This window comes from Columba livia, chromosome 1, assembly GCF_036013475.1.
Source record: "Columba livia isolate bColLiv1 breed racing homer chromosome 1, bColLiv1.pat.W.v2, whole genome shotgun sequence".
NCBI classification, from domain to species: Eukaryota; Metazoa; Chordata; class Aves; order Columbiformes; family Columbidae; genus Columba; species Columba livia.
Window position 1 is genome coordinate 139268196 of NC_088602.1, and position 16301 is coordinate 139284496.

The window sequence follows — 16301 nt, forward strand, 5'->3', positions numbered from 1 at the left end:
GAAAGAAATACAGATTTTGCCTGGCTGGAACACTGTGCTACTGTTTTTGGTGGGTGTCGGTTGTTTCTTTTTGTTTGTTTTGGGGTTCTTTTGGGGGGGTTGGTTGATTTTTTTGTTGTTGTTTGGGTTTTATTACACTGATTAGGAAGATACTCTAAGAACTTTTTTTTTTAATTTTACTATTTATAAGTTACTTACATTAGTATTATTTCCCTTCAGTATTTGACTATTCTTTTTTTTTTTTTACTGAACATTTCATATTCATTAGCTGCAAAATGTTTTACAGATAGGATAAAAGAACTTATACAGATACTCAAGTACAAGTTGTAAAAACTGTATTTTAAACTCAAATCCTTCTAAATATGTTGAATGAAAAGAAAGTAAATTTATCAACATACTTATTAAACTAACTTATTACAGGGGACATTACCCATATAGTTACTGAATCTGGTTGTATATGTCCCTTGAGTTTTTGTTAGGACAAATGTGATTTTCATACCTTCTCGTTATTCATAGATCAAAAGAAAACAACGCTTCCCAGCTTTTGTAGTTTCTCACCTTTGACTAGACAACTCACTGAAGTAATTCCAGGAGGAACCACAAATGAAGAATACATTTTGTTTCTGCATGAAAGCTTCTCCTGTCAAACCAGTTCCGTGCTGCAGCAAATTCTCAGCAGACACTTCCACCTACTCAGTGGCTACAGTTTTTTCAAAGTTTCAGAAGCAAATATATCGTTCTTTAACACTATAATTTAATTAAAAGTTATTACACTGTGATAGAGTTAAAGCCTGAATCTAGTATTTTCAAATCTAAGTTATTCATTCTTCTTCTCAATTCTTCATTGTAACCCCTTTGGCTTTCCAAAAATTTCTTCCACCATTCTTTATCCTTCTGCTGATGTTTTCCCACTTGGGTCCTTGTTTCCATCATATTTTCACAACACTCACGTGCACGAGCACTTACTGTATGCCACCTCACCTTTCATTCTCTCAGGAAAGCTAGAGACCTATTTATTTCCAGGATTTATTCATCAAGATAATTTGGCACATGAATCATCCCTGTCTGCACTCACATGACAGGCCCTGAGGTGCAGTGCTGCGCAAACAAGCCCAAGCAATCCTCAGACTTAGAGGATGAATGTTCCTATGCCAAGTACATCCTCCTCTGCTCTCCTCTTATCCACAGTTGGTCAAATACGAGAGCATCTCCTCTACCACCAGGAAATCAAACAGAAGAAACACTTCATTACTTGACAAGACTATTGGGTCCACTGCAGGGTCCAGCCTCTCCATCGGCACCTGTGACCACCACCATTACAGACCTTCAGTGCCTGTTGGCAGCAGTTTTCAACTGCCTGTTTATTCCTGGTCTCCCGCAGCCACCAGCTTCTCAGGATCCCTATGACTTCTCCACCTTTTGCCCTGCTACGTATCTTCATTACTGATCAGCCACAGTTCAAGACATTATTCAGATCTACCTATTTATTTTCTCTTACTCATTTTAAGTTCCAGTATGCACGAAGTCACACTTCCACCCAAGCACACTTTGCTGCACTAAAGGCAGGGCCATTTGTCACTGGAGAACAAAAGAACACAAGGAAATTAAGCGTCTGACAACATTACACAGTAGTTTCAAGCACAACCAAATATTAATCATCCCAGTTCAGGGCTTTGGCCAAAAAGGTACTTTCAGAACACTACACACAGCCTGGCTGAGGAGACACCCAGCAAGTCTGTCATTCCCCCAGGAAAATGATTTTGCCAGAGAAAGGTTCAAACAAACAGCATTTCAGAGTGAGTTTGCACACAATACTAGTGTAATAATGTGCACAACTGGATGACACTAACATCCAGCTAAGACTTCTTCTCAAAGAGGCATCATCCTTCCTTGGTAAGGAGTCATATGCATGAGTCATTATTTTGAAGCATGACGTCAGATTTGCTATATTTTCTAAATTACACAAACAGGACAATATGGGAAATCCCATGGAAGCGGATTTACATTTTCAGACAATACTTATCCAAATGCTTATGTGATATTCCCGAAATAAGGCAATTTACCTCCACAAAACCTAGTGTCAGCAAAACCAGCAATTTCATTCTTAGGCTGGACAGTATGTGCTCACTTAAACAAAACACACAAAAAGAGAGAGGCTGCCCAAATGATGACCAAGTGAGTCCCATTTTATTGTTGAGGGGCTAACAGCGCTGAGGGAAAACCCAGAATTTAACCTGGTCAAAGTATTTGCCAGCTGGTTTCAAGAGAGCTCAGAAAAACCTCACAACAGGTTTAACCTACTGACACAGCTGAAAAGGATTTGGCCACTACAAAAAGAAACACCACTAACATAAAACCAGCTGTATGTTCATCCCACAGCCCAACAGGTGACATGCCACAAGCTGGGTCGTTGGGACTCCTTTGAATAACAGCACCCAGGCACAAAGAGTAGACAAATCCTCTGTGTTACCCACCTGAACCCATATGGGACTGTGGCTACTTTCATGAGTACTGAACTCAATGAAAAGCCTTTACATCTGCTGTGCTGTGGGTGCCCAACATACTCTGGCACAGCCGAGGCTACGCTGCATGCCCTGCAACAGCATTTGCTAGCGCGGTCAAGACATGCACAAATTTAAGGCAAAGGATTACACCTGATAACTTCCTGTTCATCTACCATTTATATGGAGCACCACTCCAAAACCACCCCATTTTTCCTAAGAGAAGTATTTAAACAACTTACTTCCCTCATAATAAATCACAGAATAGGGAAAAAGAGCTCTCATTCACTGGGAGTGACAATGTTATATATCAGGTATTGTGCAGCACACAATGAAATGAAAACCTTGGAAAATCTTCCAATATACAGAACTGGAGATTTATAGCACAGAGAGATTATCTGCCTCCTAGGCCTTAAGGAAGCTTTCCAATATGTTCCTCCCAAACTTTATGTAATAATATGTATAGATTTTTAAAAGCTGGTCAGAAGCTGTAACAATTTAAATGTCCCTGTGGCAACCTGAGTCTGCAACCTCTAATCCTGAGAGGGGTCCCACTTTGTGACTCCGCAGTGCTTGGGGACTAGCAAGGGGAATGTCAGCAGAAACTGATATTCAGCAACTGTGCTCAGAAATAGCCACCACAGAGCAGATTTTCCCTGCGTTAAAATTGTCACACTGTCCCACAACCACCAGGGCTGAAGGTCCATTGCACCCATCGCTGCCCAGGGCAAGGAGCTCCATGGCAGTTCTCTACCTGCAGGACACCGCACTGGTGGGAGAGGCATAGCAGCTTGGCAAACTGCAGCGTTTTCAGCTTAAAGTTCAGCTCCGTTCCCTGGATAGAAAAACTGAACATCTGAAGTACTGCTGTGGTGTCATTTAACCTATCTCCACACAGGTACAGAGACAGGCAAACGTCCACAGTCAGGATCAGCCCCTCAGTTCAATGACCCAGGCAGTTCTCCTGAGGTTTTCTTTTCAAGCCTTCGTCCGGTAGAAGAAAGGCGCAATGCTGTCCCATTAATTGCATGATCATCCCAAAGTTACATTGCAGGACTTCTCATGATAAGCTATTTTGTTTATGTCTTCAAACACAAGAGGAAACAAAGCATTTCCACATTGTTACCAGCCAACACAGTATCTCCTCTTCCAATTTCAGTAAAAGAAAGCAATGGCAATATTTCTATTCCTGGGAGGTTTCATTTTCATTCAAACATGATATAGCCAAACATGAAATCACAACAGCTTTTCAATGAATACAATCTCACAGGCATTTAGATTTTGTGGTATTTTTTCTGTTTTGTTTGTTCACAGTTTCTTTGCCACAACACTTTCTTTGGCCCTTTAACATTTTTACACTACAGTAAAGCCTGGAGATCCAAATCCATTAGAAAAAAGCATAAAGAAACAAGAAAGACTCATTATTTCTCTTTATTTGCACAAGCTTTCATTATATGCAAGGCAAAAATAAAGAAGGGAGAGGCTGTTTCTCCCTGTGCAGACCACAGTAAGCACTGGCAGACAAACTGATGCACAAAGTTCAGATGGAGAACCAGAGAGATTTCCCATGCCAATCCACATCACAAAGCCAGTAAAACTCAAATAAAAACTCATTCTGAGGTTTTAGTGAAGACTCAGAAACTGAGACTTCTGGGACCTTATAAATGAGCTGAGGGAGGATCAGCCATTAATAAAGGCCAGGTGGAAGAAACAAGAAAGTGTTGCACATCGCAGTTTATAATTTAAAGCCCTGACCCTGCAACGATTTCTGTGAAATCATCTCCTTGGAGCACACATCCAGTCCAGGACACACAGAAAGTTGTGAACAAGGTAGAAACCATTCCTCACATCGAAACCTCTGTCTATGGTCTCTATTGTTGCATGGAAAAACGAGCCATTTCTATCTATTAGCTTAGCCAGAAGAGTTTCCTGATGTGAAGGATTTTGGTTAAGGGAGCTGTTGTACCACTCCGTCACCTAAAGTCAATGGAATTTCAACTTCAAACTTTTATTTCGCAATGCATAGGCTTTGCGAAAAGCTAAAGAAAGACATGTCATGTAAAATTTGCATCGATCAAGATGTAAATAAACAAGCTCGCTATAAAGCTAAAGAAAACCTCCACGATTTAAAAAAAAATAAAAAAAAAAAAATCAACTGACCACCAAAAGCCACAACGTTATATGCTTACTAGACCATGGCATGCCGTGTGAAGTCATTTACTCAGAGAAGGGAGGTGTTTGACTCAGAAGAGGGGAAAAAATGCATCCACAGAGATCATTTGAGAGCTATACGATCGCACGCACTGGCAAGAGTAAAAAAATGTGTTCTGTTTGCATTTCAAAACACATAATGCATAGTTCATACCATAACATAAAAAATAAAAGAGGCTATGTGTGTGGTGCTTTCTGACCATTTTTCTCCAAGGGCATTTCAGACAATGGAGCAGACAGCTGCTCTCCCCGGCTCTCGGGACTTGGGAAGGGAGAAGGGCCCATTCCTGTGACAGCAGCACCGCCCGGCAGCACACAACAGGTTTCCCGGCCACGGCCACCGGCTGCACACGCCCAACCAGGAGACTGACCCAGCCCGCGGCCGCGGAGGGGCGGGGGGTCCCCGCTCCCGCCGGGGCCCGCCCGGCCCCGGGGCGCCGCTCCCGCCCTCCCCCCGCCAGCTCCGCAGGGAGGCCCCGGCCGCCGACTCACCGAGGCCGCTGATCTCCTGTCGGAGGCCGGCGCGGCTCCGCTCCTCCGCTATCGCCCGCAGCATCTGCTGCAGGGAGCGGTCCGGCTCGCCGTTGGTCTCCTCGTCCCTCGGCCCGGCGCGGCCGCCGCTCCTGGCAGAGGCCATGCTGCCGCTGCCGGCGATGATCTCATGTCAGGCCGCCCCGCGGAGGCGGCCGCGGCACCCGGCGCTGCCGCCCCCACCGCCCCGCACGGCTTCTCCCGGCAGCGGCGGGCGGAGCCGGGAGCCGCCCGGTGGCAAACGACGAAAAACCCTTCCGGCCCCGCTTCCTCAGGCTACGGGCGAAGGGGCGCCGCCCTCCCCGGCTCCCCCTCAGAAAGTTTCCCGGGCGTTGCCGACAGCCCCCGGGACGCAACGATCGTTTCCACAGGCGCTGACCAGCCGCGCTCCGCAGCTTCCTGCTACAGCGGCCACGGGAAAGCGGGCGGTCCCGCCGGCTCCTGGCCCCGCCCTTGGGCGGGGAGGGGGCGGGGCCAGGAGCCGGCGGGACCGCCCACTTTCCCGTGGCTGACGCTACGTTGACCCCAGCGGAGTTTTCCTGGCAATAATTGGCTACAAACCTAAAATATTTACGCGACGCAAACGTGCTGGAGATCTGACTCCTTGCTGTACAAGCACACCTTCGCCTGTACGGATTAGAAAGGAAAAAACTTCATCTGGAAGCTACAAACAGAGTGAGGAATCACAGAATGGTTGGGGTTGGAAGTGACCTCTGTGGATCATCTGGTCCAACTCACCTGCTAAAGCAGGTTCACCCAGAGCAGGTTGCACAGGAATGTGTCCAGGTGGGTTTTGAATGTCTCCAGAGAAGGAGACTCCACAACCTCTCTGGGCAACCTATTCCAGGGTTCTGGCACCCTCACCGTAAAGAAGTTTCTCCTCATATTCAGATGGAACCTCTTATGCCTCAGTCTATGCCCATTGCCCCTCACCCGATTGTTGGGCAGCACTGAAAGGAGTCTGGTCCTATCCTCTTGACAACCACCCTTGAGATATTTATAAACATTGATGAGATCCCCTCTCAGCCTTCTCTTCTCCAGACTCAGCAGACTCCTCCTCTCTCAGTCTCTCTACATAAGAAAGGTGCTCTAGGCCCCTAATCATCTTCATAGCCTGCCACTGGAGTCTCTTCAGTCATTCCTTATCCTTCTTAAACTGGGGAGCCCAAAACTGGATGCAATACTCCAGATGTGGCCTCACCAGGGCAGAGTGGAGGCGGAGCATAACATTCCTCAACATGCTGGTCACACTTTTCTCAATGCTCCCCAGTATACCATTGGCCTTGTTGGCCACAAGGGTTCATTGTTGACTTATGGTCTACTTGTTGTTCACCAGAACTCCCAAGTCCTTCTCTGCAGTGCTGCTTTCCAGCAGATCTGCCCCTAACCTGTACTGGTGACTGGGGTTATTCCTCCTCAGGTGCAGGACCCTATACTTGCCCTTGTTAAACTTCATCAGGAAAAGCAGGTCAAGGGGCTGGTCTTCTGAGGACGCCAGCAAACATTGGCGAAAAATATATTTTCCTGTAGAAAGAACCAAGCTTGTCCAAGTAAAAAATGCAAAACAGTATTTCAGGTGGTCTGAGATGGCCCCATGAGGCCAAGATGAAAAAATCTACCTGCAGGCAGGCTCTGCAAGGAGAGCAGAGCCACACACTTGACTGTCATCTAAGGCATCCCACAGAGTCCTGTGTCCCTCATGTTCAGAGATCTTTTATTTCCAATCAGGCTTTCTGGCCACTTTCTTCCACACCCTTCCCTTCCACTCTGTCCCACAGACTTGTCCCCAGACTCCTGCTACCACAGGCAGAGTTCTACTGTCTGCCTCACTGACTGTTTTGCATCCTTACATCAAATCTGCCTTCTTCCTCACCTGTTCCCTGCTGCCCATACAGGTACAGCACTATGGGGCAAAACCCAATGTAAGGAATTCCCCAGAACATCTTCCAAGAGCCAGGTCACATCTCCCTTAGCATTAGGACATCTTACTAGTTAGACGTAATATAAAACAGGAATGGGTGATCTGGGAATAAGCCAGCTTGTGGTGCAGAGATTGGACCCCAAACCTCACTGCTGCTTGTCCCCAGCAGATACCAACAACAGCCAGACCTTCCTCAGCTCATAAATTAAGGATTTGCTAAGCCACAGATGAAGAGCAATACAACTGCATGCCCATTTCTTCTGCAATAAATTTGCTCAACGTTTTTTTGTTTATAATATTCCTTTATGCTATCCTCAGTTCCTAAAAATATTGTAAGGCTTTTGGAGCCTTTTCTTCTCTCTGAAGTCCTATTTGAAAGTTAGCGAGCCTTGAAGGACATGGTGGGAAGGAGAGAAGGGGGCAGAGGACTTACAACTTGAGCTGACATCATTGGAGACCTGGGCTTTTTGCTATATTTTAATAAGAAAACTTTTCAAATGCTGCATGATCATTCTCCAAAATAGCATACATTTATGCCATGTTTCCAATTTCAATTTCATGTCAACTTCTAACACAATAAACTAACAGTCAGACACCTGCTGAATACTGTTTACAACCATACACTTCTCTCCCTTTACAGGGGTATAGACAGGAGTACGGAAGGCCTCTACTATGAACCAGAAATATGACATAATTTTGAAATCGATGCAGTATTTTGCTAGTAAAATATATCTATTTTTTACAAAGAGATGGAAAGCATGGACACACAATCATAGGACTCAAGCACCTCTTCCATTCTTAAGTCTGATAGTTCTCTGAGAGAATGAAGGTTTGCAGTCACGTGCTGGCCCTGTAATGTATGCTTTAGAGTTATTTATCCCGTGGGTTTACAAAGGGGAAGAGCAGCAGAAGACTGTCCTGTTAGCCTGCAAGTTGTTCTTGACAATGACAAGTTATGGCACTTGAGGTAGGAGGAAGGAATCTCTATGCTGCCCAAGGAGGTGGCAGTCTCATTTACCTCACGTCATACTGTACTAGCTAAGGATTGGGCATTTTTCCCTAGTAGATTACTGGTTGATTCCCCCACCACTGCCATGTTATGGGTACATGGAAATACTTGACATTTCTTGTGTCACCAGCTAGTAGACAACCCTGCAGCAGTTTCTCCAGAGCCTCCAGCAGTCCAGCCCCTCTGCTGAGCCGTGAGCACTCACCCTAAAGTTCCAGCGACCTTGCTTAAAAAAAGCAACTAAGCTAACCTTCTGCTGCCCCGTCCAGGCCTTTTGTACAACAAAATGGTATTCCTGCCCCTACTTGTCGGGGATTGGCTCAAGGAGCACAGACATGAGTTCACCAAGCAACTGTACGAGCAGAGCCCATTTTAGTTGACATAAGTAGGCCTTAGTTAGCTTGTCTATTAGGCCATGGGAAAGGGGGGAACAGAAAAGTACTAACTAAGGCAGGGTCAGGATATTTTTGAAGAGATAAGAGTCAGAAGAATGTGGGATGCGCATAGCTAGCTAAACCCAAGTAGGTGGAGTAAGTAAATGTGCTTAGCCTATTAGATAGAGACAAGTATGCATAATTATGGTATTTGGTATAAATGCACGCTATCTCGGGTAATAAAGTTGAAGTATGCTTTATCACTCATATTGAGTCGGCTGCATTTCTTCCTCTGTCCGCTCGGGTCTGGAACTCTGATGGGATTTCTCTCCGCACCTACTCAGTTCCGAACCCTACCGTCAACTTTCTCTGACTTCTACCAAAACAAGCCACAGATAAAATCCTTGGTTGTTTTTCTTCTCATAGGCCTCCCTAGCCATGCGCACCTCCTAGTATATCACAGGTCTTGATCAGAACAGAGAGGGATAAAGTCTCTTTTCTTTGAAGGGTTATTGATTAAGTACCCTTGGGATCAGTTAGAAATCTGAAATGCTAATTGATTTTGGTTTTAAAGATCCCATGGTACATTTTAAAACAACAAACCCCTCTGTCTAGCCAAACTCTTCATGGAGAAGGGGGATTATATTCTATCTTTACATATTGCTCATAAATGTCTTCTTCACCAACACTTAGCACCATGTTACACTGTAAATGGGTATCAGGATCCCTATCATACCATGCATGCTCTCACTGAACTCAATTACACACAAAATAATAAATATTTTATCTTGTGGAGGGGTTAATTAGGGCCCTGAGGGCTCTAATAGGCCTTAATGGTCCTGACCAGCCTTATCTGGGGCTTCCACACCCACCCACAAGACACTATTTAAGCTCAGCTCTCAGGTTCTACCTGAGTTATGATGAGAGGATGTTTGTCTTTGATGCTGCTACAGCTGTGTTTGGCTATGGATGATGTTCCTCTGGACCCTGACCTGCAGGCTGACTTCTCAGCTCAGCTGTGGACCTGCCTCATCACTGGGGAAGTACCTTTTGACCAAAGCTCTGATTTACCCTGTTCCCTTGCTTAGGTTCTGTAGGGCTGAGCTGTGGCCCCCAAGGGCCCTGCTAACCTGGGACCCTCCTCCCCACCCTGTCCCCCAGGGGGCTTCCCACCAGCACAGGGCCCTGATAATAGATCCCTGTGCTTTCTTATATAATAATGCACTTTGTGTCCTGATGTAAAATATGTATGTTGATCAACAAAATGGATAGGGTATGGATCAGAGGATAGGTTGGATGCATCTCTTTAACTTAAGATGTGTGTTCTATACAACAGATGCCTAAAACAATAAAAAACCCTCAAGTACATGGTAAATAACCAGCTGACTTAATGTTGTGAAGTGTGTATTTGAATTAGTCAATAATAGTCAACCTATGCTACACTTATACAAAAGTCAAACAAGTTATTTATGTATGGTTTTATTTTCCTCACAACTTATTTTAGTAGCAGCTAACAGAGATAGTCTTTAGTGCATGTTAATAAGACTACGCAGTGTTTGAATATCTAACAATGAAAACAAGCTTGCAAGTTAGCAGATATAGGCTTATTTAATGGATTTGAATGTACTTCTAGTGGATGAGTTGTATACTATATACGCCTTATGGTAGCGACCCCATCAAAACTTGTGTAACTACTTAATAGCTTGTCAAAAAGATCAGCATTACTTACATGTTTCAAGCTCTGTAGGTGCATAAACTTTTGCAAGAATAGACTTTGTAATTCTGAAGCTTTGAAAGTCCTGTTCAACCCATTATAAGTATCCAAGTACCCTCATTTTTTAAATTTCTTTCTTTACTGATAATAAGGACTTCTGATTTATAAGAGTTTCATTGGGCAAATGAACGTTGCATCCATTTTAAAGATACAGGGCGTGAAATGCAGTTTTGTGCTGAAGAGATTAAGCAATTTACTTAAAAGTCCAAATCATATTTTAGTCATAAATAGGATAAATAGGGGCAACTCCATCTTCAACAGTCTGTTGCTTTCTGCTAAATGCATGCTTGTGGGTCAGTGAACCATCCAGTGAATTGATATGCAAAAACTTATTCTGCCATTTTAATGTAATTGCCTTTCTAACTGCATCAAGGCATTTTGACTTAAGACACAGCAGGTTTGCATCTCCCATTTTAAATTGTATTAAATTGGTCAGCTTGAAATATAATTTGAAGTTACTTCTGGAGCTTTCCAGTGTTCAGCACTGGACAAATTTTGCTCCAGAGATTAAATTTATGATTAAAGCTTCTGAAAATTTTATCTATACAATGTTACAAGATTTTTCCAGCTAAAATTATTCTTTGTAGTTACTCCCCAGAATGCACAGCAGAGTACTTAAGGTCATGTATTTCTGAAGTTAGAGGTGTTCTACCTGTTTAGCTTTCTTTTGTCCCTCCCTCTTTCTTTGTACTACTCTTGTCATACCTGTCGCTACTTTTATCAGTTAATTGCCACAGGGTATGCTGAATGCAAGCCAGAGGTGCTCAGTCTTGCATTGGAGGAGTAAAACATATTTGAACTTGTATGAATAGCTTTCAGTTCAGCCTGATCCTTCTTTTCTGCAGGCAAAACTACTGAGTCTTCTGCACCTGAGCCTTTTATCTTAAATTGCTCCTATGCTGCTCCTGAGAGTGCAATTATCTTAATAGGATGGAGATGTGAACTGCGGCCTTTGTAATAACAGGCTTGTGAGTTTCATAAGCCCCTTGCACAGAATCAATGTTTCATTGTTTTCCTTGAACTGTACTTGTATTGTATCCAGAAACAACCCACCACTTATGAACCTACCCCAAGCCCTCCATCAGCTCAGCAAATTTGAAGTCCAGGTAGGAATTCATTAATTTTTTTTTTTTTTTAATTACATAGCTATGCTCTTGCCTAGGACGAAATAGGGCAGCCCCTTGGTAAAGGCAAGCCCCTTGCAAGGAGACACCTTGCCAGTCTGGATAAGGCTTTGCATTCAGGGTACAGGATTTTGCTGAGAAAACTGAAGTGGCTGGGAAGTTGCCTCAGACAGCAGAGGTAGCGTGTGGCTTGCACAGGCCACGTATCTGCTGCGAAGTCTGTCCAAAGCAGTGACACACTTGGCATTGCTTTTCAGTGGAGTGTTACTTGATGCTAATACGTTGCTAAAAGTTCTTTAAGTGTTTGCGTTATCTGTCTTCATGTGCCTGTCCTCTTTAGGCTATATGTATGTTGCATGTTTTGAGTGCATAGGCAGCAATAGGTAAATCTTCGCCACCTGTTAGGGACACAGGTTTTCTGAACTCTGAATGTGTAAAAGAGTGCTCAAGTATTACCTGTATCCTGCGAGACAACAAGCCTGGTTGAAGGGAACTGGTTGGTGAGTCTGCAGTGGTTAAGCAAGATGAGTCGGGGTTGTGAACTGACCTTGTTTAACACCAGCTGTACCAGTCTGGCTGCTGCTGGGATCTTGCGTGTTTGCTGTCCAGTTTGGGTGAGGCTGAAGGCTTTTGCAAGGTCTGTTTGTAACCACAAAGAACAGGTTTCAGCCTGCCTTAAAGAGAAAGTTAAAGTCTAACAGACACTAATAGAGGGTATAAAATAAATTACTTGTTCAGAGAAGTGATCAAATCATGCACAGTTTACAAAGAATGCAGTGATTAACCTCTTAATTCTCTTGGGAAAAGATGTGTGTTAACTTTCCAAAAATAAACTGAATTTTCAGCAGGTAATTCTAAATAATTATATTGGAATTTGGAAACGAGATTTTAAACTCATGAATTTTTGTGTATACTTCCAGAAATGAAGGGGCAAAATCAAATTTGAGAATGAGTAACAATTGCATGAATGCAACTAGTAATGACTGAATCTTTTATTTTTAGAAATACCTAACCAGAAGTGTCTTTTAAAAGCCTACAATTTTTGTAACAGAACAGTATTTTTATTTTGCCAGTTTTAATGTAAGGCTAATTTTACTATATTGTATAGTTGTGTTAGTCTTTCAGTATTAAGTATAATTAGCATTAGTTAATGTTTTAAATAACACGCAAAAGAAGAAAGAACCTGTGAGCGGAGAGCAAAAGAAATACTCTCCAGAAGATCTGCTTTTATAAGCTGGAGTGATCTAATAAATTACATGAGAAGCAGCCCTAGATAAATCACTCTGTATGGTGGGTTTTCTTTGGATTCATGATTACTTAAGCAAACATTCAGAATGGGACAACTACATTCAAGGCAATTCAGATAATTTTAAACTCTTAACCTCTGGGACAAAGGTTTTCTCTACAGATCACTTGGCTGAACTCTGCTCAGAGCTTCTTCTTTCACTCACATCTAATTAGAATATTTCTTCACCTATGCAAAATATTCTGGTAGTTGTATAAATATACATGTAACATTATATAGTACATGAATTATGGAAATCAAGTTTCAAATTAGAGAAATTCTTTCCTGCTTAGGAAAAAACAGTTTTATTGTTAAGAAGATCTTAGGTGAAAGTTGGCCTTGGTGTCAGTGAGGTCAGGACTTCATCTTGTGGTTTTTAAGCTTAATACTTTTTCTATATGCTTCTGTAGAATATAGATAGTAAATGTCTCTTACAAAGGCATCAAGGCATTTACATGTGCAAGAAGCTCAATGTCTAATTTTGTGAAGGAGAAGTTATGTTCAAGTTGTAAAGCAAAACAAAGAAGGTGAAGTCTGAAGGCACTATTCATGATTAAAGGAACATACATGAAACTTTGCCTTTTCTCACAAGGGTCAAAACATAATGATCATTATTTTGGTCAGAGGTGGGTGGAAGGAAACCTGTGAAAATGGGAATGTTATTTTCAAGATGGGTCTCCAACTGTTACAGTATGTTGGTGATTTTCAGTATCTTCATGATGACATCATGCATTTTTCTCAGCACTAGCTCAAGGTTAGATGCTAAGATATTAAGACTATTCAGTTGCCTCCATGAGATCTTCCTTTTCCACCAATGTTAATGATTCACCAGTGGTGAACTGAGAATTCACAACTAGCTAAGGTAGCTATAGTCTTCAGCTGTGAAAATGGTCTCAATTGTTTATTGACTTGTAAAGCATTTATTAGTGCTCAGGAGTGATTGTTACTTCTGAGAACTCTTAGCCATACTCCTTTCAATAAATGTTTTTATAAATCATGGGATCTGCTATTCTTACAGAAAATACAGAAATATGTATGTATTTCTTAAACTGGCACCCATCTAGTAAGTTCACAACAACAATTTATGATCACTCCAAATCATCCTAAATTTTCTTCATCCACCTAAAAAAAAATTACCTCCTAAATTTCAGACTATATATGTCTTGATAGTCACACATTGTGCTTTTAGTGTATTATACAGTATCTTATATACAGCAATGCCTGGCAAGTTATGTCTTGTATTTGAATCAACTGTACCTCTGAAAATGAACGTATACTTAGTAAAATTCAACAAATTCATCCTCACAAGGTGAAACATAAGAAAATATATAAATAAGACTTGAATCCTAGTAAGGCTTGGACATTTCAAGAAGCCTTGGGCCTTACTAATCCAAGCAGAGTACATACTTGCAAAAAGCTAATCCATACTTAACGCAAAACTTAACAGAGTGAGAAGGTGAACTGCAACAGAGGGAAGGACAGAGACTTTTGAGGTCGGGGAAAGTCTATAACCAAGAATGTGTTTTGCCAGAAGGCCAGCACCTAGCCACCTGGACCAGTACTCTTGACAAATGTGTCTTGAACAGTACCATGCACTACTTCTTAAATTCTTGACTAGCCAAGAATCTAGCTGGTATAATATTTTTTGCATGGACCCAGAAACTGGTATCTCACTTTAACTATCAGATTAGTCTGGATTACTTTAGGCTAATTTTGCCTCTGTGCTTGGCACTAAATCCATAAAGTAGGAAAGTGCAAGAAGCTTTACATTGGCCTCGGTGACACAAATTGCTTATCTGTTTTATTGACTTATTCTGAGGCAGAAGGATAACTTATTTTGATGGGAAAAGAATCTGAAATTCTAATAATGACTATGAAAGAAAGCTAGACTTAAGTCAGCCTTTATGAAGACCACCTGCATATAGTGAAATGAATCTGAGGAGTAGTAGGTATATTTCAGCACAGACATTAGTTATTTACATAGGTGTAATTAGTGACAACAAAGGGCATATGCTTTATGGAAGAGCTAGAACAGTGACTGGGAGGCAAAAAAATATGAAGACTCTGGCATTTTGTCCCTTTGTCACTGACATACCGGGTGTGTGCACAAATTATAATGACAAGAGTGTGCTTAGTGCCACCCACCTTTTTTTGAGCTCTGGGTTCCCTACCCATGTAAGTGTGTGGTGTTACTAGCAGAATACTTAATTAACAGTTGCTGGCATTTTGAAATTCTCAGCAGAAGCAGCCTATTGAGAGAAAGCAAATATTTTTAAAAATAGTTCTGAACTTGCAGAAGCAAAGAGCCACAACCTGTTAACTTTCCCCAGCTTATTGATATGAACAGATCTAAGCCAAGTTCCTAGTATTTCCTGTCACTGGCATTCACAGCTGGGGACAACGTTAAGCTCAGACTTTATGAAACAGTTTAAGTGTATGCTGCATATGGAGCCAGACTTTTCAGTGGAGCTGGAGTGGAACTAATGCTTTCAGGATCTATTAAAATGTCTACTTTTCAACATCTTCACATTCGATAAATGTACAGCCTGCTGAAAAATGCTATCCTAAATCATGAAAGTTTGAGTCATGAGTAATGAAATTAATGGCTGGTTTTTATCTCTGTCACTTTTTTTTTACCTACTGCTGTTCCAGAGGAACCTATAGGAAAACGTCTTCAGATATCAAGATAACATCTTTTCATTTATTCTTCTTCTTCATCTCACTCCCTGTGCTGCTGTCCAGTCATTATTGAAATCACTCATCCTTAAGGTCTCCATTTTACTACTTTTACCACGGCATTTCCTTTTACTCTTAGGTAATATTGCTCCTTCTTTTGAAAGCCACATGCTTCTAACTCCTCCAACTTTCTTTTTCTGATGCACTGTAATGGAATAACAGACAGTTAAGAAGCTTCACAAAGTGAGATGCCTCTTTCCACTAGAAAAAAAAAAAGCTTCTTTTAGCATATTTAACATAAATAAGCTGAAGAAAGAACATAAATTTGAATTTCACAGTTCTAGTTACTTGTAGAGCATTATGTGTGATTACTTGATGTCATGCATTCAGGCACAAACTTTTCACTCCTGAAAGATGAATTTTATTCCTATGGCCAAAAGGAAAAGTGTATTGCAAATGTCTTTCACACAATTTTTTTTGTTTTTTTTTTTCAATCCACCCCCATTGTTGCTGTCAGCTTCTCTCCTGGAAAATCCTTTATCTAGTAAGTGTTGCATGTCAGGAGTGCCAAGGGGTGCTGTTGTGGCTGCTTTGAGTCTAAGAAATTTACTGTGTGCGCCAACAATTCCTAGCTGCTTAGGGGGACTGCTGGTTTATGAACATCAGATGCCAAATGCACAGAAGTATTTTCTGCGTCTTACTAGCTCCTTGTGGAAACATTAAGGGAGAAAAGCAATTTCCTGTCAGGAAGAGCTAATGTCTCTAAGTGTGAGCATGAAGTCCCTGCAGAATGGTGGTTTCACATGCTGTATCTATTTGCCAAACTCTTATCAAGTAAATGGAAAGACTTGGTAGGTAATTAGCTAGTGCTTCATTGTCTGTTCATGGGTGCCTG

General features: G+C 42.1%; 2 protein-coding genes across 3 annotated transcripts in view; one reads left to right on the forward strand and one right to left on the reverse strand.

Moving 5' to 3' along the window:
• Positions 1–5673, reverse strand: part of KIAA0930 (KIAA0930 ortholog) — an 88571-nt gene extending 82898 nt beyond the window's left edge. The window contains exon 1 of one of the 2 annotated variants that reach the window (XM_065033060.1): positions 5205–5673. In XM_065033060.1, the coding sequence (XP_064889132.1) occupies positions 5205–5349 (145 nt within the window). In that variant the 5' untranslated portion in view covers positions 5350–5673. The remainder of the gene's footprint in view (positions 1–5204) is intronic. The other variant, XM_065033053.1, reaches the window with a different exon arrangement.
• A 3786-nt stretch (positions 5674–9459) lies between these two features.
• UPK3A (uroplakin 3A) overlaps positions 9460–16301 on the forward strand; it is a 64222-nt gene continuing 57380 nt past the window's right edge. The window contains exons 1-2 of the mRNA XM_065033067.1: positions 9460–9590; positions 11364–11427. The gene's annotated coding sequence lies outside the window, so the exon portion shown is untranslated. The remainder of the gene's footprint in view (positions 9591–11363; positions 11428–16301) is intronic.